The sequence below is a fragment of the Lagenorhynchus albirostris genome, chromosome 16 (assembly GCF_949774975.1).
Source record: "Lagenorhynchus albirostris chromosome 16, mLagAlb1.1, whole genome shotgun sequence".
In the NCBI taxonomy this organism is placed as follows: Eukaryota; Metazoa; Chordata; class Mammalia; order Artiodactyla; family Delphinidae; genus Lagenorhynchus; species Lagenorhynchus albirostris.
In genome coordinates, this window is record NC_083110.1 from 34,182,885 (window position 1) to 34,208,872 (window position 25,988).

At 37.8% G+C, this 25,988-nt stretch overlaps 1 protein-coding gene across 6 annotated transcripts in view; it reads left to right on the forward strand.

Annotated features, from left to right (window-relative positions):
• The window catches only part of CCSER2 (coiled-coil serine rich protein 2), a 154,863-nt gene that overhangs the window by 62,939 nt on the left and 65,936 nt on the right, over window positions 1-25,988 (forward strand). For 5 of the 6 annotated variants that reach the window (XM_060125865.1, XM_060125864.1, XM_060125868.1 and 2 more), the window contains 2 exons: window positions 3,584-3,674; window positions 11,528-11,690. In XM_060125865.1, coding sequence (XP_059981848.1) covers window positions 3,584-3,674; window positions 11,528-11,690 — 254 coding nt within the window. Of the gene's footprint in view, window positions 1-3,583; window positions 3,675-10,715; window positions 10,835-11,527; window positions 11,691-25,988 lie in introns of those variants that run through there. The other variant, XM_060125869.1, reaches the window with a different exon arrangement.

A 25,988-nucleotide genomic window follows, 5' to 3' on the forward strand; every position in this document is an offset into this window, starting at 1 on the left:
AGACTTCTTGGTCACACAAAATGGATGCCAGGGCAGCAATATCATTGAGTAGTTTAGCAAACTCTCAAGATAGGGATTGTCTTTTTACATGAATATATCATGTACCCAGAATTATGCCTTGCATATATTGGTTTTCATATGTGTTGAATTTTTGATGGTGTGTCTTGTGGTTGCCACATGGAGGCAGGATCAACTGCCCTCCCCCCAGATTTGTTCAGTGTCGAGAAAGATGGTGCCACACACGTAGCAAGAAAATGTGAAAACATTTATTATTCACATAGTGAGACTTTCTGGGAACACCAGGACAGACACCCAAACTAGTCCAGAATGGCTCGAGTGAAGAGGGGAGAGGCAGGTGGCTCTGGTTATTATTGTGGTTAGGGGATGGGCTGGGTTGAGGATTCCCACATGCAGGCTAGACTTGTGTGGTTTGAACTTCCCTGCTGTTGCTAAGGGAGGTTCACTGTTTTAAGTGTGAAGTTTTGCTTATTATAAAAGCAGTATGTTCTTATTACAAAATCAAAAAAAGTGTAGCAAGTCAAAATCAAAAGGAATACAAAGAACATAAGCGCATGTTGTCTCACATAGTGGAAAATAATAACAATTCTTTGGTTTATCACCATTCAGACATTTAAATGTATTTTACAGCATTAAAGATGAAGTCATATTGTACATATATAATTGCTTCCCCACCCACCATTTTACAGAGCATCTTTCCATGTGTCTAGATAAATTTCTGAAATATCATATATAATGATTTATTGATGAGTGTTAACTTGAAGCATAAATGTGGATGGTTTTCCCTTTCTGTAACTATTGCTAACTGTGTCCCCCTTACTTTTCCATTGAGCCTTAGTAACTTCTCAAAGTGATACAATTTTTTGACCACTTTTGAATTCATTAGAACAAGCTCATTCCCATTCCCTAAGACTATGTTTTTAAATCTTTGTTATAAAATGAAACCTACAGAAAACCCTACAAAACATATGTAGAGTTTAATTAGTTATTAAAAGTTGAACACCTTTTTGGCAGTGGTGACAGTGCTCCTTTTGCTGACTGGTGCTTCTCAGCAAGCCCTACTTTGGACTTAGAAAATGAGGTTCTATTGCCTTTGATTCTTTGCTGTGTCTTTAGTTGTCAGATTTGGCCTGGGGTGCCCAACATCATCTTGTTTCACACATATTCATACAAATAGCCAAACGTTTTTAATTGAAGATATGATTTTAGGAGTAAAATTATATAAGTTATAATACTTATTGCAGAAAATGAGAAAATACAGGTACTCTAATCAAAAAAAAAAAAAGAAGAAAAAGAAAAATCTCAGAATCCTAAAATAGTTAACCTGTGTTTTGGTTTTCTTCTAAGTTTTTTCCAATGCATATTATACAATTTTTTTAATAAAATGGATAATTCTGTATATGCTGTTTTAGAGACATGATTTTTTTTTTCCAGTTAACATGTAGGCCTTTTCAGTGGAAGAAATGTATCTTTTATTTTAAGATGAAAAACATCTTGTGTTCATACTGATACTTCCCACTTATACTCAGGAACATAGCATAGAATTTTTACTTAATTTCATTGTTTTTTACATCTTTATTTTCTTTTTCCTGAGATGAGAATCCATTTTTCAGCAAATACCAATATACACAAGTCTCAGAATAACAACACCATTATTACCATCTGTAATGTGATTACTGAAAATAGTTTGAGGATTTTTTTCCCCCACTTGAAATAGTTTCTCTCTGAGTGTTATACCATCAACCTGATATACAGATTCATTTATTTCAATTTAATGTTGACATATAGGGATTTGTTGAAACATTATTTGTAAGAGCAAAAGATTGGAAACAAACTAGTCCGTATTTTTCCCCAATTAACATCTTTCTATGTCTGTAAATATATTTTTATTACCTTTTTTAAAGAACAACATCATATTCTGTTGTATGACTATATCGTACTTCCTGTTTAACCATTTTTCTGTTGTTGGACATTTAGCTCATTTCTACTTGTTTTGCCATTCTGGCCAATGCTACAATAGCCACACTTATACATATATTTTTTGCATTTGTCTGTTTCTAAGGGATAAATTATTAGGAGGGAAGACTTTGCCTTTTTCAAAAAGGTTTTAGCTAAATTTTAACAAATTGGCCTCCAGATGGTTTGTATGGATACTAGATTCCTCTAAATCATGATAAATCCATATTGGTGTGGTAGCATTCTTTCCTACATTGTATTTATTGGCCGTTTATTTTCTATTTATTTTGTGAATTGTCCATTATGGCCTTTGGCAGTTTTTTTTTTCCATATTCATTTTTTTCCTTGATTTTTTTAGGAAGACTGTTTTAAGAACAGCAAATATTTCATAATGGAAAGAGGTTCTGTGAAATAACTTTTTCTTATGCCAAGGTTAAATAATTATGCAGCTTTTTTGTTCATTTTAAATAATAACAATTATTCCAATTACTCTTAGTTCTCAGTGGATCCTGGAAGGAAGGCCCAACACAAAATTGAAAAGATTTGTGTGGAATATCCAATACAGGAAACACTTCTAATTTTATTCATATTATCTTTAATCAAGTAGATATTCCCCTTCTGTGAGTGTTTTTCAAGGTCATAATCTCTCAGTCCCATTTAAAGATTTGTGAATTTGTGATCTTTTTACTTGTATATACTAAGGCAAGATCTTGCAGTATTAGATCAGTTTTTGGACTGGAGGGATTCACTAGTGGGCTATAGGTCAAACTGAGTTCATTACCTTAAACTTAGTTTTTGTTTATTTAGTTATTTAGACTTCAGAATAAGAGTCTTCTAAAGGAAAACAGTACTTTTCTAAGGATAGATAATAGCTAACAAGATTGCAAATAGAACCCAGGAGGGACTGCTTGTAACCAATTTGAGTAGTCCAGTCCTACTGTAGAGAAAGAACAAATTAAGATAAACCAAGGAAGCAGTAGTGGTGCTAAAAGTAGTAGTAGCATCGGTGTTTGGCTCAGGAAAGGAAATGTAATAATGACATCATTAAAGACTCACTTCATTAATTTACGTAAGTAGTCAGATCCCTAGAGATAATAAAATACCACCTCCCACACCAAATATGAATACATCCTGTGAGATTGTTTACCATTTTTGATTATTCATGTTATTAGGGAAGTTGTTAAAAGCGTGGACTCGGGAGATTGACCTCCTGTTGTTCACATTCTGTTTTGGCCAGGGATTTAGATTTTCTGTGCATTAGTTTCATCATGTATAATATGAAGATTATACTAGTCACTAAATCATAGTGAAGACTGAAGAAATCGATATCTGTGAAGTGCTTAGAACAATATCTTGCAGATAGTGAGCACTGTGTAAGTTTTTAAAAATACAAATAAAAATTACTGGTGGGGAAGAAGACTAGGAAAAGGATGTTACAAATAGCTTAACCAGGTAAACCAGTTGAATCTATTTTTTTTTTAAATTTTATCTTTAAAATCTATTCTTAACCACACAAACATTGAGTAAAATAAGATTCTCATATAGTGATGTTTGAAAATAATGATTACACTGAGCTAGGTTATAGCATTTTTTCTGCTTTTGTTTACAGGATATTCTGAATAATCTTGAATCATGTGACCTTGAGGATGATGACCTTATGCTTGATGTGGATCTGCCTGAGGATGCACCTCTTGAGAATGGTAGGGGGGACAATATTGAACCTTCAGAAGTATATAGTTGAGCTACTTGACTACATCCAATTTGGTATTTGTTATTTACAGACTTCCTTATCTCTATGGTGGTAGCCTTTTCAGGCTGAGAATTTATCATAAGTGATGTTAAACAGGTTCTTTTGCAAAATTATTTAAATGTTTAAAACCTGACTTTGTAGGTCTTACGTATAACTCTGTATGATCCAATAAGATTGTATACCTATATCCTAAAGTATCTGGTAGATAGGATTTGTCCTTTTTTCCCTTTGTCTTATCCAATTTTTTATTCCTTTATCTCATTTTGATTTTAAGAAAACATAAATTTAGAGAAAAAGAGATATCATTTGACTTGTAAAACAGCAGCAAAAACCATTAAGTTAATAAATACTTTTAAAAAATCAATTCTGGGAAAATGGTGACCTGAATGAATCATTCTATCCTTTTTACTCTCAAATCTGGTCTGTCTTCGTCTCTGGATCCCAGTAACTGCTGGAGTGGGGCTTTAGATAATCCATGTGCAAGAGGGGCCTGGGTGCTCTTGCCCCCATTGCCATAGCATTTGAAGGATTTTCTGTCTTAAAGACTTGTCAGGAACCAGAGACCAGCCTAGGAATCCTCTGGGGCAAGGGTTGAAATGAGGATCCTCCTGGAAGAAGAATCTCAGAGAGCTGTGGATTCCCTGTTAGTCAACATTTGCCAGGTTTCTTAGGCCTTCCAGGGGCCAGGGATGAACTAAAAAGGGTAGTGAAGTCCTTTTTATACATGTTGCTAGAAAAATGCAAGGATATTTCAGAGAGGGTGGTTCGTTGTTCTAGTGCTTCATCGAGGTACAAGGAGCCTGCTTGCTGTTCACTTTTGTCTTATGGTCAGGGTTTTTTTGCTTGTTTTTTCTTTTCCCCTGCTGCCAGGATGCTGTATAATAATCACTCTTAGAATCTCAGTGGCTTTCAAAATAAACATTTATTTTTCTCATTCATGGATCTTTGTATTAGCTGGGATAGCTCAGACTGTGGGACTGAGTTCAGGTCTACTCCTTGCTTCTTCATTTTGAAACCAGGACTCCTTGGAGCAGGTTGTGCTCATGGCAGATGGCAGAAGGACAATAGGGTGCGGAGAAGCATGCATATAGTATCTCTTAAAGTCTTCACTTAGAACCAGCACACTGGTATTCTACCCACATTCTGTTGGCCAAAGCAAGTTACATGGCCAACCCTAAGAGCAGTGCGACTTGGAAGTATACTCTATTCACAGTGCGAATCTCTGCAGCAGAGGACATTGGATGTATAAGTCTATTGAAGGACAGAGTGTAGAGCTGAGAACAGTATCTACTCTACCACAGGGGTAGAGACTGTTGCATCTTCTTGTGGTTCTGCTGTCACTTGGGATACTCTAGCAATCAGTGCTGAGTTCTAGTCAACTGAGAAAGAAAAACCACAGCCAGTACCCAGGAAGAGGAACAGGGAAAACAGCAGAACTTCCGGGATTAGAGTGGCCGAAAGAGATGATAATGAGAGCACTTAGATTCAATTGCAGCACAATACTTTCTGGAGCTTATTATAAAAGAAGATTTCCCAACAAAACAGTTCAATCGATGACAGAAAGCATAGTTGAAATCTGAATTAGTGGCCTGGAAGATCAAGTGGAAAAGTATTTTAGAACACAGAAGAAAAACATAAACCATTAATGATTATAAGGGAAAAAATAATGAGACTTTATGATCCAGGAGATTTAATGTGAAGTTTTAAGGGCTGGTAGTGAGGAATGAAGGATTTACCTCCATGGAATAAATTATCTAATGCATTTTACTTTGACAGAACTATAACAACTTCTCTTTGGAAACCTTAGCTAAACCAGGAAGTAGAGAGATGGCATTGGTCTTAGAGCCTGCCTCATCTTTAGAGCACAACAAAAAGTTATCCATATATTAGGTAAAAGTAGAATCACAAGGCAATTTAAAGTTTCTGAGGTCTTGGCTGGGGACTTGTGAAAAGTAGGAGGGAACTCCTGAGGTATAACATCTCACATATATTATAGATTTTCCTAGGAGAAGGCAAACAAGTATTGATTATTTTGAGCTAATTGAACACGGAAGAAAGCAGAACCTGGATCTAAAATATGTAGCCTTCAGAGGCACCAAAGATAAAACAGTATTTAGATTTGGTACTACTGGGAAGGAGGGAATGACTATTCTCTTTATAGGTCTGAGGTCCTGAATGACTATACCCACTGCTGCTGAGTTTTTTTATTGGCAGGATAGGAATGTTACAAGGATTGGTACAAGGTTTAAGGGGTCTTCTAATATACTTAGACTATTGGTTTTAGTTCCCTTTAGCTTCTGGTTTTTGAAGCTACTGTACAAATTTGGGTAGAGTTTTGGATGGATCACTCTGGATTTTATGGGTTCAGCCCCACTAATTCTGCCAGTATCAGTGGAATTTTTGTCAGCAAGAAGACTGGCACCTTGTTGAGATCTTTAGTTTGGGTTTGATTTGGACACAAGTTTGCTGTGACTTTATTATGAATAGGGAAGTCATCTGGGATTTCAAGGAAGAGGCCATGAAGAGAATATTTATCTGGCAATTGCATTTGTGAACCTATTAAGGTAGCATATGTGGTAGCACAGACAAGGAAAGAATGTTTGTTGGTCAAATGTTTCTTGGACAGTTATGGGCTAGGACTTGGGAGCTGTCTGAGTTATTGGAGATAGCTACACTGGGTGGTTTAGTGACACTGAGGGGGAGGTTATATAATAGTCACAGGGTTTAAAGTTGATATTATAGTGCCTATATCAATAATATATTTTCAGGGTTGTCCTTTACTGTTTAGAAAATTTTATCTTTGAGTTTAAGGGTAAAACCTGAAATTGGGTGCTTGATTTTTCCTTCAGAACACTTTGACTAATCGCCCACTTATTTTTTCTCTTTTATTTCTTAGGCAATGCAAGACAGTTTTTCAGTGCCCTGCTATTTATCTATAAGTGTATCAAGAGACTCCTTTCTCCAGTGTTTAATTTACTGGGGTGGAGGCATCTCGTTATATGTGAAGGACATCATTTTATTCTGAGTCTTATTCTGCTTTTTTCTAAGTCTCTTTCCAAGCACTGGACGTCTGGCAAGGGAGGAGGGAGACGAGGTCACATCTCTTTCAGAATCTATTCCTGAATGCTATCTGATGGTGTTAGTCTATCTGTGAAATCTCTAGTGGATTTATTCTTCCTTTGCTTACAGAACTGAATCAGAGCCCAGTCTACGTTCACAGGAAATACTTTGTTGACAGCCTCTGAAAGTCCTTTTCTAACTTCTGATTTCCTCTGCAATTGATGGAGTTCAGGACACACGACCCCAAAATATGGCACCTTGGCATATTGAATATTTTAAGCTGAAGGAGTTTGAGAAAATGGCAGAAGCAGAAAAATCACTCTGATTTCCTCCCCCTCTTGCCCATCTTCCCTGAAACAGGTCATAAAACCGTCATGTGAGGGGCGCCTTCCCCATACTTAGAGGAAAGGAGCATCCTTATCTCTGAAGACAAAGTTAGACCAAGAAGATCCTAACAAACAGGCCTTGCTAAAGTTTCCCCCAGTTTACCACACTTAGACTCCTTAACCTGTCACATTCCTCCTTGACTGTCTACTCTTCATCAAGCCTAGCATAAAAATATACAGGTCTAACTGTTTCTTTGGGTCTTCATTTTCTCATGAAGGCGCCCATGTCACATATTAAATAAATTTGTATGCTTTTCTCCCATTAATCTATCTTATCAGTTTTATTTTCAGGCCCTAAGAGAATTGAGAAAATCTTTCCTCCTCTACTAAACAATCGTGGGTTCTTCAGTCAACTTTAGTTTTTTCAAACTGTGCTTTTTCTATTCTGTTTTTATGCACCTAGATTTCCTTCTAATGTATGAACTAATTGGTATAAATCCGGAGGCCCTGGATTATCAATTGCTAAAAGTATTCTAAATTCTTCTGGAAATTTCTCCCAGTCTTGTTTAGACCTTAGAAAGTCTGTAGCTATGGCTCTTAGCTCAGGATGAGACCAGATCCAAGTCAACCTTAAGGGAGTTTTCCGTCTTCTGAAGGAGGGTTAAGAGGTATAGAGTTTTTTAGGTTTCTGGTCAGCTTGAGGGGTAGGGAAAGAGGTTAAAGGGAGAGATGGGGTGGAGGGAAATTGAATATAGAATGAGGGAAGAGGAATAAACGGAAAAAGGACTTTAGATTTGAGTAGCAATTTGGGAGGATCTAAAAAGAGAGACCATTTTCTTTTATATTTTTCTTTTACCTTGGTGAGGGAATCTCGTAAGGAAATTTTGGAATCTGAATTTCTTTTAGCGGACCAGTGGGTATTTGAGCTTTGCTTGCTTTTTGTTCTAAAGTGTCTCTCATATAAACAGTTTGGTTGTACCAAAGGCATAGTTGTATTGTTTTATTCTCTTGCTCAGAAACTTCTAATGGCCACTCATTGCCTACAGATTAAAGCCTAGCATTTGGCACATTCATAGCATCATCCTTAGGTTTATGAAATTTCCATAGTATACATTTTCTTAGGTGTGATCTTTCTTCCACTCGTTCTGTTTTAAACTTTTCTCTGTTGAAAAAGATATCTTTCTAATTACTTCCTGAATCCTATCCCATCAAATTATGGTGCCTATTAAATTGCACTTACTTCATGCTATTAATATATTTCCTAAGGCCACTTTTTTGCTAAACATTTTATTGAGATATAGTCATATGAGGTCAATAGTATTGTCCTTTACCACTTTCCAATTACTGTATTTTCTTCTGGAAATTTATCTTTCTTTTTCAGTACTAATGGCATTTAGTAATATCAACTTCATGATTTTTTTTTTAGCATGAGCTTTTCTCCTTTCAAACCAAATTTCATTTAAAAAACTTTCTTGTTCATATTGTAAAACCTCCTGCATGACACATCCTTTCCAGACTTTCTGATATGTAATTTCTTCCTGCTATCTTCATAGCCAGTTGTTAGTCATAGATAGGAATACTACCTGTGTCAGCCATTATCTTCTTAGGACTTTAAGTTATTAGAAAGAATCTAGGGTACTTTTGGCATCATATTTCGTTCTTTATCAAATCAGAAGAAATGGGTATGATGAGTGTTAGCCACAGGCATCTCCATATCCCATACCTTTCAGTTAGCTATGTTAGATTCTCTTTCCCTCATCACAGGGTAGAAGTACTGAAAATTCTGTCTCCTACTCATAGTAAAAAACCTACTAAAATCTGCCCTTTACTTTGGGAGCTAGAAAGCCCCTTTAGAAGGCGTTTATTTATTCTCTATTCCTAAACTCATAATTAGGGTCAAATCTGGTGTGTAGATAGTTTTGATCAGCATATTGGTTAAAATTTTTTTTGGAAAGCCTTTAGGTTTGCCTCATCCTTCCCTATGATATTACACATTCAGAAGGATTTATTTCCTTTCTTAGTCTTGTTTGTCCTGTTCCTTCATTGGCGCTGGAAACTGGCTTTAAATTAACTCCATCTTGTAATTTTATTGGCTTTCCATTTTATTTTCTATGTTATTTCTTTCTCTCTGCCCTTAGTCTTTTCTAAGAAACCACCACTAATGTTATTTCGCATTCTCTTCTTAGTAACATTTTAAAGTGTATCAAAACATGATTGATGGGTACTGCAGGTAGTAGTATAAGTGGGACCCTTCCTTCCTTCAGAGTCTTGGAGGAGACATTTTTCTGAGAGTTTAAGCCCCCCTCTGTCCCAATTCTAACAATAGTGTTTTGTAGTCACAGAAAATATTTGTTTCCGGTGCCTATTTGTCGTTATGGTGATGGTTGAGTTCATGTTTCAATGAAAGTGCTTTATTTGGAGCCTGTGTGTAGTACCAACAATCTTTAGTAAATACAAAAGCAGCACATCATTTTCTGCATTATAATTTCCCACAGCATTTAACCCCATCTCCTGACTTGTTTTCCTGATTAGTGTGTTTCTTATTACTCTGAGTGCACTGTGTGGATGATATACTAATTATATATCAGATTCTTATTGCAGAATTTCTTTTTTGGGGAGTGAGTGGAATTTTTACCTGTGTGAATTAAGAGGAAATATGAATTCAGATTTAAAAGTAGATATAGATTATCCCTCAGCTATACAGAATTTCTTAACCTAAAGTAACATTTTAATGCCATTTAGAAATACTTAAAGAAGTTAACTGAGTCTATGAGTATAATGTGAATGTCAACTAAAAGCATTTTTAAGCCTTCTTAGGATTATTTTTCAATTTATTTTTCTTTTGCCGTCTTATATTCTCCTCCTTACTTTTGCGGCATAATGATCACCATGCCTTTATTTACATAACAGTCCTGTTTTCTTTATTGAACTTTAAAAAAAAAGTATATCTTAATTTATCCCAATAAGATGATGAGAAATTGTTAGAAATAATTTCAAATGTAAGTCTTCTTTAAAAAATTTTTCTTAAAAAAAATTTTTTTAAACTATAAAACCTATCGTTTTTTTCCCCAAATTGATTTCTCTAATGGAAATTTTCTAATAAACAAAATTTCAATGTCTTTTAGAACCTTATTTAAATTGTTACTCATATACAGGTAATGTGTTCACAGTGAGTTCAGTTTATATGAGAATTGAACATATACACTTTAATTATATCAACCTTTTTTTTGGAGTGGGGAAGTTTGTTTTTATCTGGTATACTGTAATTAAACACTTGCCATGTATCAAATTCAGCTTTAGGTTAAGTTAAAAAAATCATTTAAATAATGAGTTTTTTTTTTTAATTTTAATCGGGGAGGATTACGTTGATTTCTAAAGCTTTCTTATCACAAGGGATTCTGAACATGCAGGATTTGAACTTTCTCATGTAATAATTCTCAGACTAGAGAAACCTTTCCTGTTCCTGCCTTGGGTTAGTGTTTAGTTGTATTTTTAGTAACAGTCTTAACTCAGAGGCTATGTAAGCACTGAGTGAAGATGGAGTCACAGGGTAAACTGGGCTTGCTTCCCACAGGGAGGGCTGGGAGTTGAGCAGGAAGGAAGGCCTGTTTGTCAGTGCCTTGTATGCAACTATGTCTGAGTAGGCAGCAAGCGACACAATGTCTCCCTCGTACAAAGTAACTCTCTTAGTGAGTGCTCAGATATGTGAGGAAAAAGTGTTTGGGTAAGTGAAGGAGAAGCTTCGGGTGTTTCAAAGAAATTCTTTTAATGTTTTTGTGGCATTTGGATTTCAGGGAGTGTACTGTTTGTTGCTGCAAAGTACTGGCTTTGTTTTCAGTGGCATTTTTGAACAAGCTCCACTGTCGGCAGATTGGAGCATTTTACTTTCTAAAACTGTGAGCTTAATTTAAAAAATATGATTTGTTTATGATGAAGAGTTAATTTGTGCTTCTTGAAATCAATAAAAATTAATTGTGGCATTCATTTTTAGGAATGAGTTCTCTACCAGACTTAAAATCTACTTTTTCTTGTCATTTTCATTCTGAAGTCAGAACCAACTACTGATAATGATGAAAACCACTTAAAACTGACTACTGGTGTTTAAAATGTATAATGTTGATTTCAAGGATAATTTGCTTGTTTTAAAACAGTGGGACTGTTGTTACCTAAGTGACTGTGATAATGAAAGTTCTATAATTTACTTCAGTTTGAATAATATAAAGTTTGGTTTTCACTGAAAGAACTAGTCATTTTTCTTCTGGAAATCTTGATTTTGTGGTTAGCTAACATAAATGGCAGGTAGTTTTAGAACATTACTTTTATATTTTCAGCAGCATTTAATTATTGAGCTGTAAGTAGTTAGCTTTTATAGAGTTTGTGTACATGTTTCTAGTATTTCGCTTTTGAATTTGTCTAGTGGAGTGTGACAATATGAACCGCTTTGACCGATCAGACAGAAATGTTCGGCAGTCTCAAGAAGGATTTTGGAAAAGGCCACCCCAGAGGTGGAGTGGACAGGAGCATTACCACCTTAGCCATCCTGACCACTATCATCACTATGGAAAAAGTGACTTGAGCAGGTGAGTCTAATTACAATTATATTTTCCATCTTATTAGTTTAGAATCATATTTCCGCCCACCCCTTAAAACTGTTTTTTGTCTTTGTTTTTAGAGGCACCAAAAAACATTTCAAGTTACATGTGATACTAATTGGAATAATCTAATTCTTTTCTTTTGGCTCAAATCTTTTTTCATTAGCTTTGTCGTGAATATAAATATTTATGTCTGCTGTTTGAACTTTAAATTTTTGTGTGATTTTCTGGTTCTTATTTGGGAATGATCAGAGATGTTGACTTTGTTGAAGTTTATTATGTTTAAGATATTAATGTGTAAAATTAGTTTCAAGTGATTTGTCTTCTTTTGCTTATATAATAAATTGAAATTTTAAAATTCCTCAAGTACTGTACTAGAATTCTTTTTCTTTTTGAAGTGTACCATACTCTTTAATTTGGTCAGACCTTATGTATAGTGTGGCTGTATAGTCATTCAAACCTGGGATCAAACCCTGGCCTGGTACAACTTAGTTTTGTGAGCTTAGATAATTTTTTAACCCCTCTCTACTTCAGTTTACCATCTGTAAAACATACTTAATAATACCTTTCTCTCAGTGTTCGAGGATCAGGGATAAAAGTGCCTGGAACAGTGTCTGACTTACTATAGGCACCCAATGGCAGTTATTAATGTTTTCCCTTTTTACTCTGTCATCTCATTCTCCTAGGGATTTGAGGTCCTTTTGGAGCACATTTACAATACAAATAATAAAATTGGGATAAAGACACAATGGAAGGGGGGAAACTTAAGGCACTGTATAGTTCTTGAAGTAAGAAAAAAAATTAAGATTCCTTGCAGCAAAAGCAAAGAACAAAACTTGATCCATTACAAGATTTATAATATACATAAGGTAAAGGGTATGTTTCTCAATTAATTTGCTTTTATGAGATAGAAACCTGAAAGCAGTTGCTTTGCATGATTTCTTATAAGGAGACTACCTTGTGATATAGTGGACAGGTCTCAGACAGCTTCCCAAAGTAGAAATAATGATAAATTCCTTAAGTCTGTATTTTCTTTATGTTCTTCAATCCATGCTACAAAAAACTCTTAAATGACAAAAGGCAGTTGTACAGTGGATCATGAAACAGTGAGGTCCAACTAAAGATCCTTCTGTTGGTAAAATTTGATGTCAGGATAAAATTTAGAAGATCTGGAAGAATGTATGGAGTACATACCCTTCCAGGCATTATTTTGGCTGTTCTGTTTCTGTTATCTGGGCTTTTGATAAGGAATGGACATCAGAGAGTTGGTATTATCAGGCAGGAATCTGATGTAAAGATAGTCTTCATTGCTAATAATGAAGATGATGCTTCCTTCATCTTTGATGGTTGGTTTATAAGAAGGTAAATTTAAGGCCAACTTATGAAAATTTAGAAGCCTACCTAAAATATGAACCTTTGCTTATAAGACAAGATTTATTCAACCATTTGAGAAGTATTTTTTGAGAACCTGTATGTTGAGCTCTGTGCTGAATTCTCAAGCTGGAATGAATTTGGAGATGGTGTGAGAGGTGAAAGCTGTAGATTGGTAGTGGCTTCTCGGAGCATTGTTTTGAGGAGGTTAAAAAGAATTATGCAGTGTGTGAGGTCAGTTGGAATCATTGCAATTATCAGGTAGGTAGCAGACTCTTGCACCTTTTCCATCCCATACAAATATGAGTAGTAAATACTTCCTGCTGCCAGGGTGTTTAGTGTATGGGAGAGACAGGTATGTAGATAGTTATAATGCAGTATTAGTACAGTGTAATGATGAGAGGTGCCTCAAAGTGTTGTATACAGGACTCCAGGAGCATACAGGTTTTTGTCTAGGATAGTGATGCATAAAGAAAGTTCCTGTTGAACTGATAACCATGACTGTAGCAATTGCAGAGGATCAGTTTCTGTAGAAGGGTGAGTATTCAGATGGAAAAAATAGCATGTGCAAAACCATGTATGAAACAGTGACATTTTCAGAGAACTGCTCTTAGGTTCCTAGCTGAATTGGTAGTTCACTTGGAGGAATGAATAAATGTGATCTCTAACTGTAGATAGCAAAATTATCTATGCATTTTAAGATAAAGGGTGGCAGATTTCAGCTTTGTGAGACTATTAATCAGAATATCCAAAATGGAATGAATTACCTGGAGATAGCAGTCTCTGTCCCTGGGAATGATCAAGAGATCAAGAGATCAATGAGATCTCATTGATCAAGAGATCAATGAGACTGATTATTTATCTGTCAGAAAAGTTAAGCAACATTTTTCAAAAACTGTATTCCTGGATTTCAATAGGTGTAGAAAAGGGAGACTGATCAGATGAGTATAGGAAGAACAAGTTAATCAAAGTTAATTTTTTTTTAAATAGTAGACTCTGCAGTGCTTTTAATATATAATTATAGTACTGTGATGTTGCAAAAGGTGGTACAGGAAAATATGTAGCCATTTTCCAAAACATGAGGACAAATCCCTTCTACACAGTGTATTTTGAGGGACTAGTGGTTTGTGGATCATCCACACTTGTGAGTCTCGATGAGGAGAGAGAAATGCACAGAACTCTTGGCAGTTGCTAATCTGACTCAGCGCATAACTTCCCAACAAGTGAACTGACACATACTGGTTTGTTATGACTGGTTATAGGTTAACCAGTTTATGGATCCCCTCAGGCTTTTGGGTAGTCTGCGAGGTTTGGGACTTCTAGATTTCTCAGAGCCAGTTATGGGGATGGGTGGTAGAGAGAGAAATCTCATCCAAGATAAGCCTTACTCCAGCAAACCTTAAAACTATTATTTTCTTTCTATACCTTGATTTTAAAAGATTTGGATGTACTAACCCCAGGGCCTTTTAAGATTACATGTGTAAAAATTCCTCTTCCCATTCTATGACTTCTTGAATGTTGCTGGTTCCCTTTCCTGTCTGTCCTTCAGTTCCCATCGTTGTCATAATTAATTACAGGATTATGTCTTAATCTGTAATTCAGGGGACTGGTGGTTCAGAACCACTGATCTACTTTCTCTGTATTTTTGTCAGTACTGTTTCTCTTTTCACCTGGCCTATCCTTTTATTCCTCTTTTCTCCCCAGACCTCCCCTTTTCCCTACACCCTCCATTAACCATATGGAATTCTCTCACATCTTAACAAACCCATATCCTTGACTTCTTCACCTACATTCTCCTGATTGTAACTTTTTCCTAAATGTACTAATTCCTCAGTAGCATTCTTATATGAAAGATTCTTATTTTCCAGGCACTCTAGTACTGTGCTGTTTAGGGGTGAGGTCTTTGTCTTCGCTCCTCATTGTTACTTCTAAATGAAGTGTTCTTAAGCCTCTTTCATTTGACACTTAGGGCATTTGGCTTTATCAACTCCTCCTTAACGGTCCCAATCCCTAGCTCACAAAAATCTTGGCCCTTGGCTCACTTTCCCTCTTCATTGTAAGCTTTGCTACAACTCTGAGTGTAGCCTCCAATGTTCATGTGCATGATTCATTTAACCTTCCGACTACCTAGTTCCTTAGGAGTCTCTTATATATAAGATCTGTCATCTGAGAATAGAGATAGTTTTACCTTTTTCTATTCAATCTGGATGCTTTCCCTTTTTTCCCCCCCTGCATAATTGGCTAGAATCTCCAGTACAAGTTAAGGAGTGATGAGAGCAGACATCTTTGTCTTCTTTCTGATAGTAGGAGCAAAGCATTTGGTCTTTCACTGTTAAGTATGACGTTAACTGTGGGTTTCATAGATACTCTTTATCAAGTTGAGGAAGTTCCCTTCTATTCCTATTTTGTTGAGTGTTTTTTTTTTAAATCACGAACAGGTATTAGATTTTTTCAAATGCTATTGCTGTGTCTATTGAGATAATCATTTTTCCTTTCATTCTGTTCATGTGGTGTATGACTTTGATTTTCAGATGTTGAATCAACCCTGCATTTCTCGAATAAATCCCTCTTGGTCATGGTATCCTTTTAGATGTTGCTAGATTCAAATTGCTAGTATTTTGTTGAAGATTTTTCTGTATACATTCATAACAAATACTGGTCTGTAGTTTTCTTGAGATGTCTTTGTCGTTTTGATATTATCACATAAATTGAATTGGGAAGTGTTTCATTTCTATTTTTGAGAGAGTTCGTGAAGGAATTTTGTTAATTCTTCATTAAATGTTTCATAGAATTCACCATTGAGGTTATTTGGGTTTTGGCTTTTCTTTGCAGTGAGTTTTTTGTTTGTTTGGTTTTGGGTTTTTTTTTTGCGGTACGCGGGCCTCTCACTGTTGTGGCCTCTCCCGTTGCGGAGCACAGGCTCCGGACGCGCAGGCTCAGCGGCCATGGCTCACAGGCCCAGCCGCTCCGCGGCATGTGGGATCTTCCTGGACCGGGGCACGAACCCGTGTCCCCTGCATCGGCAGGCGGACTTTCAACCACTGCACCACCAGGGAAGCCCTGCAGTGAGCTTTTTGATTACTAATTTAATCTCATATATTCTGTGCATGTCTGTTTGGTTTCCTTAGTTTGTAGTGTTGCTCAAGTCTTCTGTTTCCTTGCTGACCTTCTTCCTAGTTGTTTTATCCATTGATGAGAAGGAGGTATTAAAGTCTCCAACTTAAGTATATCTTGTAGGGAAGGTTTGATAGCAACAAATTCACGCAGTTTGTGTTTATCTGGGAATGTTTCAGTTTCTCTATAATTTTAAAGGATAGTTTTGCTGGATATAGGATTCTTGGTTGATAGGCTTTCTTTTAACGTTTTTTTTTTTCTGTTCTTTTTATTTTATTTTTTTAAAATTTTAACAGCTTTATTGATACACAATTCACATCTAATACAGTTCACCCATTTAAAGTGTACAGTTCAATGGCTTTTTATATTCAATATCTACTGAATTGTGCAATAATCACCACAATCAATTTTACAAGATTTTCATCACCCCTGAAAGGAAACCCTACAGTCCTTAGTCACCCCCCTACCCTATTCGCCCATACCTTCCAGCCTTAGGCAACCACTAATCTGCTTTCTGTCTCTATAGATTTGCCTATTAGGATATTTCATATAAATTGAATGATACAATATGTTGTCCTTTGTGTCTGGCTTCTTGCACTTAACATGATTTTTCAAGGTCCATCCATGTTGTAGCATGTATCATAGCTTCACTTCTGTTTATCAACAAATACTAATCCATTGTATGGATATGCCACATTTTATTTATTCATTCACCAGCTGATGGTCATTTCATTCTTTTTTAGTTTTGGTCTATTATGAATAATGCTGCTATGAACATTCATGTACAAGTTTTTGTGTGGATGTATGTTTTAATTTCTCTTGGGTATGCCACCTAAGAGTAGAATTGCTGGGTCATATGGAAACTCTTTGTTTAAACTTTTGAGAAACTTCTAGACTGTTTCCTAAAGAGACAGAACCATTTTACATTCACATTTACAGTTTATTAGGGTCCCAATCTCTCCACATCCTCGACAACACTTGTTATTTGACTTATTGATTCTAGGCATCCTAGAGGATGTGAAGTGGAATCTTGTGATTTTGATGCACACTTCCATGATGGTTAATGATGTTGAACATTTTTTATATGCTTATTGCTCATTTATATATCTTCTTTGGAGAAATATCTATTCATATCCTTTGCTCATTTTATTTATTTTTTTATTATTATTTTTTTTACATCTTTATTGGAGTATAATTGCTTTGCTAGTTTAGTGTTAGTTTCTGCTTTATAACAAAGTGAATCAGTTATACATATACATATGTTCCCATATCTCTTCCCTCTTGCGCCTCCCTCCCTCCCACCCTCCCTATCCCAACCCCTCCAGGCGGTCACAAAGCACCAAGCTGATATCCCTGTGCTATGCGGCTGCTTCCCACTAGCTATCTACCTTACGTTTGTTAGTGTATATATGTCCATGCCCCTCTCTCTCTCTCTCTCTCTCTCTCTCTCTCTCTCGCTCTGTCACAGCTCACCCTTCCCCCTCCCCATATCCTTAAGTCCGTTCTCCAGTAGGTCTGTGTCTTACCCCTAGGTTCTTCATGACATTTTTTTTTCTTAAATTCCATATATACGTGTTAGCATACGGTATTTGTCTTTCTCATTCTGACTTACTTCACTCTGTATGACAGACTCTAGGTCTCTCTACCTCATTACAAATAGCTAAATTTCATTTCTTTTTATGGCTGAGTAATATTCCATTGTATATATGTGCCACATCTTCTTTATCCATTCATCTGATAATGGGCACTTAGGTTGTTTCCACATCTGGGCTATTGTAAATAGAGCTGCAATGAACATTTTGGTACATGACTCTTTTTGAATTTTGGCTTTCTCAGGGTATATGCCCAGTAGTGCGATTGCTGGGTCATATGGTAGTTCTATTTTTAGTTTTTTAAGGAACCTCCATACTGTTCTCCATAGTGGCTGAACCAATTCTCGTTCCCACCAGCAGTGCAAGAGTGTTCCCTTTTCTCCACACCCTCTCCAGCATTTATTGTTTGTAGATTTTTTGATGATGGCCATTCTGACTGGTGTGAGATGATATCTCATTGTAGTTTTGATTTGCATTTCTTTAATGATTAATGATATTGAGCATTCTTTCATGTGTTTGTTGGCAGTCTGTATATCTTCTTTGGGGAATTGTCTATTTAGGTCTTCTGCCCATTTTTGGATTGGGTTGTTTGTTTTTTTGTTATTGAGCTGCATGAGTTGCTTGTAAATTTTGGAGATTAATCCTTTGTCAGTTGCTTCATTTGAAAATATTTTCTCCCATTCTGAGGGTTGTCTTTTGGTCTTGTTTATGGTTTCCTTTGCTGTGCAAAAGCTTTTAAGTTTCATTAGGTCCCATTTGTTTATTTTTGTTTTTATTTCCATTTCTCTAGAGGTGGGTCAAAAAGTATCTTGCTGTGATTTATATCATAGAGTGTTCTGCCTATGTTTTCCTCTAAGAGTTTGATAGTTTCTGACCTTCCATTTAGGTCTTTAATCCATATTGAGCTTATTTCTGTGTACGGTGTTAGGGAGTGATCTAATCTCATACTTTTACATGTACCTGTCCAGTTTTCCCAGCACCACTTATTGAACAGGCTGTCCTTTCTCCACTGTACATTCCTGCCTCCTTTATCAAAGATAAGGTGACCATATGTGTGTGGGTTTATCTCTGGGCTTTCTATCCTGTTCCATTGATCTATCTTTCTGTTTTTGTGCCAGTACCATACTGTCTTGATTACTGTAGCTTTGTAGTATAGTCTGAAGTCAGGGAGCCTCATTCCTCCAGCTCCATTTTTCGTTCTCAAGATTGCTTTGGGTATTCGGGGTCTTTTGTGTTTCCATACAAATTGTGAAATTTTTTGTTCTAGTTCTGTGAAAAATGCCAGTGGTAGTTTGATAGGGATTGCATTGAATCTGTAGATTGCTTTGGGTAGTAGAGTCATTTTCACAATGTTGATTCTTCCAATCCAAGATCATGGTATATCTCTCCATCTATTTGTATCATCTTTAATTTCTTTCATCAGTGTCTTATAATTTTCTGCATACAGGTCTTTTGTCTCCTTAGGTAGGTTTATTCCTAGATACTTTATTCTTTTTGTTGCAATGGTAAATGGAAGTGTTTCCTTGATTTCACTTTCAGATTTTTCATCATTAGTGTATAGGAATGCAAGAGATTTCTGTGCATTAATTTTTTATCCTGCTACTTTACCAAATTCATTGATTAGTTCTAGTAGTTTTCTGGTAGCATCTTTAGGATTCTCTATGTATAGTATCATGTCATCTGCAAAGAGTGACAGCTTTACTTCTTCTTTTCCGATTTGGATTCCTTTTATTTCCTTTTCTTCTCTGATTGCTGTGGCTAAAACTTCCAAAACTATGTTGAATAAGAGTGGTGAGAGTGGGCAACCTTGTCTTGTTCCTGATCTTAGTGGAAATGCTTTCAGTTTTTCACCATTGAGGACGATGTTGGCTGTGGGTTTGTCATATATGGCCTTTATTATGTTGAGGAAAGTTCCCTCTATGCCTACTTTATGCAGGGTTTTTATCATAAATGGGTGTTGAATTTTGTTGAAAGCTTTCTCTGCATCTATTGAGATGATCGTATGGTTTTTCTCCTTCAATTTGTTTATATGGTGTATCACATTGATTGATTTGCGTATATTGAAGAATCCTTGCATTCCTGGGATAAACCCCACTTGATCCTGGTGTATCATCCTTTTAATGTGCTGTTGGATTCTGTTTGTTAGTATTTTGTTGAGGATTTTTGCATCTATGTTCATCAGTCATATTGGCCTGTAGTTTTCTTTGTTTGTGACATCTCTGTCTGCTTTTGGTATCAGGGTGATGTTGCCCTCGTAGAATGAGTTTGGGAGTGTTCCTCCCTCTGCTATATTTTGGAAGAATTTGAGAAGGACAGGTGTTAGCTCTTCTCTAAATGTTTGATAGAATTCGCCTGTGAAGCCATCTGGTCCTGAGCTTTTGTTTGTTGAAGGATTTTAAATCACAGTTTCAGTTTCAGTGCTTGTGATTGGTCTGTTCATATTTTCTGTTTCTTCCTGATTCAGTCTCGGCAGGTTGTGCTTTTCTGAGAATTTGTCCATTTCTTCCAGGTTGTCCATTTTATTGGCAGAGTTGCTTATAGTATTCTCTCATGATCCTTTGTTTTTCTGCAGTGTCAGTTGTTACTTCTCCTTTTTCATTTCTAATTCTATTGATTTGAGTCTTCTCCCTTTTTTTCTTGATGAGTCCGGCTAATGGTTTATCAATTTGGTTTATCTTCTAAAAGAACCAGCTTTTAGTTTTATTGATCTTTGCTATTGTTTCCTTCATTTCTTTTACATTTATTTCTGATCTGATCTTTATGATTTCTTTCCTTCTCCTAACTTTGGGGTTTTTTGTTCTTCTTTCTCTAATTGCTTTAGGTGCAAGGTTAGGTTGTTTATTCAAGATGTTTCGTGTTTCTTAAGGTAGGATTGTATTGCTATAAACTTCCCTCTTAGAACTGCTTTTGCTGCATCCCATAGGTTTTGGGTCGTCGTGTCTCCATTGTCATTTGTTTCTAGGTATTTTTTGATTTCCTCTTTGATTTCCTCAGTGATCAGTTCGTTATTAAGTAGTGTATTGTTTAGCCTCCATGTGCTTTTATTTTTTACAGGTCTTTTCCTGTAATTGATATCTAGTCTCATAGCCTTGTGGTCCGAAAAGATACTTGATACAATTTCAATTTTCTTAAATTTACCAAGGCTTGATTTGTGACCCAAGATATGGTCTATCCTGGAGAATGTTCCATGAGCACTTGAGAAAAATGTGTATTCTGTTGTTTTTGGATTGAATGTCCTATAAATGTCAATTAAGTCCATCTTGTTTAATGTATCATTTAAAGCTCGTGTTTCCTTATTTCTTGTCTTTTTTTTTTTTTTTTGCGGTACGCGGGCCTCTCACTGTTGTGGCCTCTCCCGTTGTGGAGCACAGGCTCTTGACACGCAGGCTCAGTGGCCATGGCTCACAGGCCCAGCCGCTCCATGACATGTGGGAACTTCCTGGACCGGGGCACTAACCCGTGTCCCCTGCATCGGCAGGCGGACTCTCAACCACTGTGCCACCAGGGAAGCCCTCCTTATTTATTTTCATTTTGGATGGTCTGTCTGTTGGTGAAAGTGGCGTGTTAAAGTCCCCTACTATGAATGTTTTACTGTCGATTTCCCCTTTTATGGCTGTTAGTATTTGCCTTATGTATTGAGGTGCTCCTATGTTGGGTGTGTAAATATTTACAATTGTTATGTCTTCTTCTTGGATTGATCCCTTGATCATTATGTAGTGTCCTTCTTTGTCTCTTCTAATAGTCTTTATTTTAAAGTGTATTTTGTCTGATATGAGAATTGCTACTCCAGAGTTCTTTTGGTTTCCATTTGCATGGAATATCTTTTTCCATCCCCTTACTTTCAGTCTGTATGTGTCTCTAGGTCTGAAGTGGGTCTCTTGTAGACAGCAAATATATGGGTCTTGTTTTTGTATCCATTCAGCCAGTCTGTGTCTTTTGGTTGGAGCATTTAATCCATTTACATTTAAGGTAATTATCGATATGTATGTTCCTATTCCCATTTTCTTAATTGTTTTGGGTTCATTATTATAGGTCTTTTCCTTCTCTTGCCTAGAGAAGATCCTTTAGCATTTGTTGTAAAGCTGGTTTGGTGGTGCTGAACTCTCTCAGCTTTTGCTTGTCTGTAAAGGTTTTAATTTCTCCATCAAGTCTCAATGAAATCCTTGCTGGGTTGAGTAATCTTTGTTGAAGGTTTTTCTCCTTCATCATTTTAAATATGTCCTGCCACTTCCTTCTGGCTTGCAGAGTTTCTGCTGAAAAATCAGCTGTTAACCTTATGGGGATTCCCTTATGTCTTATTTGTTGTTTTTCCCTTGCTGCTTTTAATATGTTTTCTTTGTATTTAATTTTTGACAGTTTGATTAATATGTGTCTTGGCGTATTTCTCCTTGGATTTATCCTGTATGGGACTCTCTGTGCTTCCTAGACTTGACTAAGTATTTCCTTTCCCATATTAGGGAAGTTTTCAACTATAATCTCTTCAAATATTTTCTGAGTCCCTTTTTTTTTCTCTTCTTCTTCTGGAACCCCTATAATTTGAATGTTGGTGCATTTAATGTTGTCCCAGAGGTCTCTGAGACTGTCCTTAGTTCTTTTCATTCTTTTTTCTTTATTCTGCTCTGCAGTAGTTATTTCCACTATTTTATCTTCCAGGTCACTTATCCATTCTTTTGCCTCAGTTATTCTGCTATTGATGCCATCTAGAGTATTTCTAATTTCACATATTGTGTTGTCATCGTTGCTTGTTTCATCTTTAGTTCTTCTAGGTCCTTGTTAAATGTTTCTTGCATTTTGTCTATTCTATTTCCAAGATTTTGGATCATCTTTACTATCATTATTCTGAATTGTTTTTCAGGTAGACTGCCTATTTCCTTTTCATGTGTTAGGTCTGGTGGGTTTTTATGTTGCTCCTTCATCTGCTGTGTGTTTTTCTGTCTTCTCATTTTGCTTATCTTACTGTGTTTGGGGTCTCCTTTTTGCAGGCTGCAGGTTTGTAGTTCCCATTGTGTTTGGTGTCTGTCCCCAGTGGCTAAAGTTGGTTCAGTGGGTTGTGTAGGCTTCCTGGTGGAGGGGACTAGTGCCTGTGTTCTGGTGGATGTGGCTGGATCTTGTCTTTCTGGTGGGCAGGTCCACGTCTGGTGGTGTGCTTTGGGGTGTCTGTGGACTTATTATGATTTTAGGCAGCCTCTCTGCTAATGGGTGGTGTTGTGTTCCTGTCTTGCTAGTTGTTTGGCATAGGGTGTCCAGCACTGTAGCTTGCTGGTCGTTGAGTGAAGCTGGGTGCTGGTGTTGAGATGGAGATCTCTGGGAGATTTTCGCTATTTGATATTATGTGGAGCTGGGAGGTCTCTTGTGGACCAGTGTCCTGAAGTTGGCTCTCCCACCTCAGAGGCACAGCACTGACTCCTGGCTGCAGCACCAAGGGCCTTTCATCCACATGGCTCAGAATAAAAGGGAGAAAAAGTAGAAAGAAAGAAAGAAAGAGAGAGAGAGAGAGAGGGAGGGAGGGAGGGAGAGAGAGACGGAGGGAGGGAGGGAGGAAGAAAAGAAAGAGGATAAAAGTAAGATAAAATAAAATAAAGTTATTAAAATAAAAAATAATTATTAAGAAAAAATTAAAACAAAAAACGGACGGATAGAACCCTAGGACAAGTGGTGAAAGCAAATCTTTACAGACAAAATCTCACACAGAAGCATACACATACACACTCACAAAAAGAGGAAAAGGGGAAAAAATAATAAATCTTGCTCTCAAAGTCCACCTCCTCAGTTTGGGATGATTCGTTGTCTATTCATGTCTTCCACAGATGCAGGGTACATCAAGTTGATTGTGGAGCTTTAATCCGCTGCTTCTGAGGCTGCTGGGAGAGATTTCCCTTTCTCTTCTTTGTTCTCACAGCTCCCGGGGCTCAGCTTTGGATTTGGTCCTGCCTCTGCGTGTAGGTCATCTGAGGCCGTCTGTTCTTCGCTCAGACAGGACGGGGTTAAAGGAGCAGCTGATTAGGGGGCTCTGGCTCACTCAGGCCGTGGGGAGGGTGGGGCACGGAGTATGGGGCTAGCCTGCGGCGGCAGAGGCCGACGGGACGTTTCACCAGCCTGAGGCGCGCCGTACGTTCTCCCGGGGAAGTTGTCCCTGGATCCCGGGACCCTGGCAGTGGCGGGGTGCACAGACTCCGGGAAGGGGCAATGTGGATAGTGACCTGTGCTCGCACACAGGATTCTTGGTGGTGGCAGCAGCAGCCTTAGCGTCTCATGCCCGTCCCTGGGGTCCGCGCTGTTAGCCGCGGCTCGCGCGTGTCTCTGGAGCTCCTTTAAGCAGCGCTCTTAATTCCCTGTCCTCGTGCACCAGGGAACAAAGAAGGAAGAAAAAGTCTCTTGCCTCTTCGGCAGGTCCAGACTTTTCCCGGGACTCCCGCCTGGGTAGCCGTGGTGCACTAACCCCCTGCAGGCTGTGTTCACGCCGCCAACCCCAGTCCTCTCCCTGCGCTCCGACCGAAGCCCAAGCCTCAGCTCCCAGCCCCGCCCGCCCGGGCTGGTGAGTGCGGGTCGGCACCGATCCTCAGTGCCGGAATCTCTCCGCTTTGCCCTCCGCACGCTTGTTGTTGTGCTTTCCTCCACAGCTCCGGCTCCGAAGCTTCCCCCCTCCGCCACCCGCAGTCTCCGCCCGCGAAGGGGCTTCCTAGTGTGTGGAAACTTTTTCTCCTTCACAGCTCCCTCCCACTGGTGCAGTTCCCGTCCCTATTCTTTTGTCTCTGTTTATTCTTTTTTCTTTTGCCCTACCTAGTTACGTGGGGAGTTTCTTGCCTTTTGGGAGGTCTGTGGTCTTCTGCCAGCGTTCAGTAGGTGTTCTGTAGGAATTGTTCCACGTGTAGATGTATTTCTGGTGTATCTGTGGGGGGAAGGTGATCTCCCGCGTCTTACTCTTCCGCCATCTTCCCGATTCCCCCCTCTTTTAACGTTTTTGATCCCTATGCTTTCTGATGAAAAATCAGCTTGTAATCTTATTGAGCATGTCTTCTACATAATAAATCATTTTTTTCCTTTTTTTTTTAAGGAATTTTTCCTTTTTAAAAAAAATGTTTATTTATTTATTTATGTCTGTGTTGGCTCTTCGTTTCTGTGCGAGGGCTTTTTCTAGTTGCAGCAAGTAGGGGCCACTCCTCATCACGGTGCGCGGGCCTCTCACTATCGCGGCCTCTCTTGTTGCGGAGCACAGGCTCCAGATGCGCAGGTTCAGCAATTGTGGCTCACGGGGCCAGTTACTCCGGGGTATGTGGGATCCCCCCAGACCAGGGCTTGAACCCGTGTCCCCTGCATTGGCAGGCAGATTCTCAACCACTGCGCCACCAGGGAATCCCATAAATCACTTTTTTCTTGCTGTGTCAGGATTCACTTTTTCTTTGGCTTTTGACAGTTTAACTATGATGTGTCTCTCTTTTGGTTATGATATGTCATATTTTGGAGTTTGTTGAGCTAATGATTAGAAAGCGATTTCCTTAAATGCCTTACACTAGTAAGTTTCGCAGCCTTTTGCCAAGGGGCTCTGTGTGTGTGTGTGTGTTCAGGGGTGCCTTCAGCAACCTGATAAGCAGATTGCAGCACTTTCTTAGCCTTCATTTCCTGCTTGCTCAGAGGCTCAAGGTTAGCAAAAGGTGAAGGATTAAGACCTTCTCAGGTATTTCCTTGGCTTTCACATGTGTATGGCCTTCTCTATGCCCAGGAATATGTTGGAGCTTTCCAAAGACTTCTGTGTACATCTCATTCCTCAGGTTTTCCTTTTAAGTTTTTTGGTCACCTTCTTGTTTGTTCCAAGTGGTATTGCCATCTTAGGCAACTGAAGTTTTAAACAATTGCCACTGATTTTTTTTTGTTTGTTTTTTTAAAACAAATGTACTAGAGATAAGGCTGTTCCCCCTGAGGGAGCTCTGAATGAGGCCAAATAAAACAACTGCTGAGAATGGGCCTTTTCTAGGGAGGTGCCATTTAGGTCAAATAGTAACAATTCTCTAGAAATGGTGCTTTTTGGAGAGTTCCAATCCCAGTTTACCTCCCATCCCAGCCCCTAGAGATTGCTGAATTTCACAGCTATTGTACTTGTAAAGCTTTTGTTTTTCAAGCCAACACAGAGCTAGGAAGATAGGCAGGGAAATAGAATAAATTAAAATGTCACAGAGTTTGTTCTTCTCATGAGATTCAGGTGGTTTTTTTC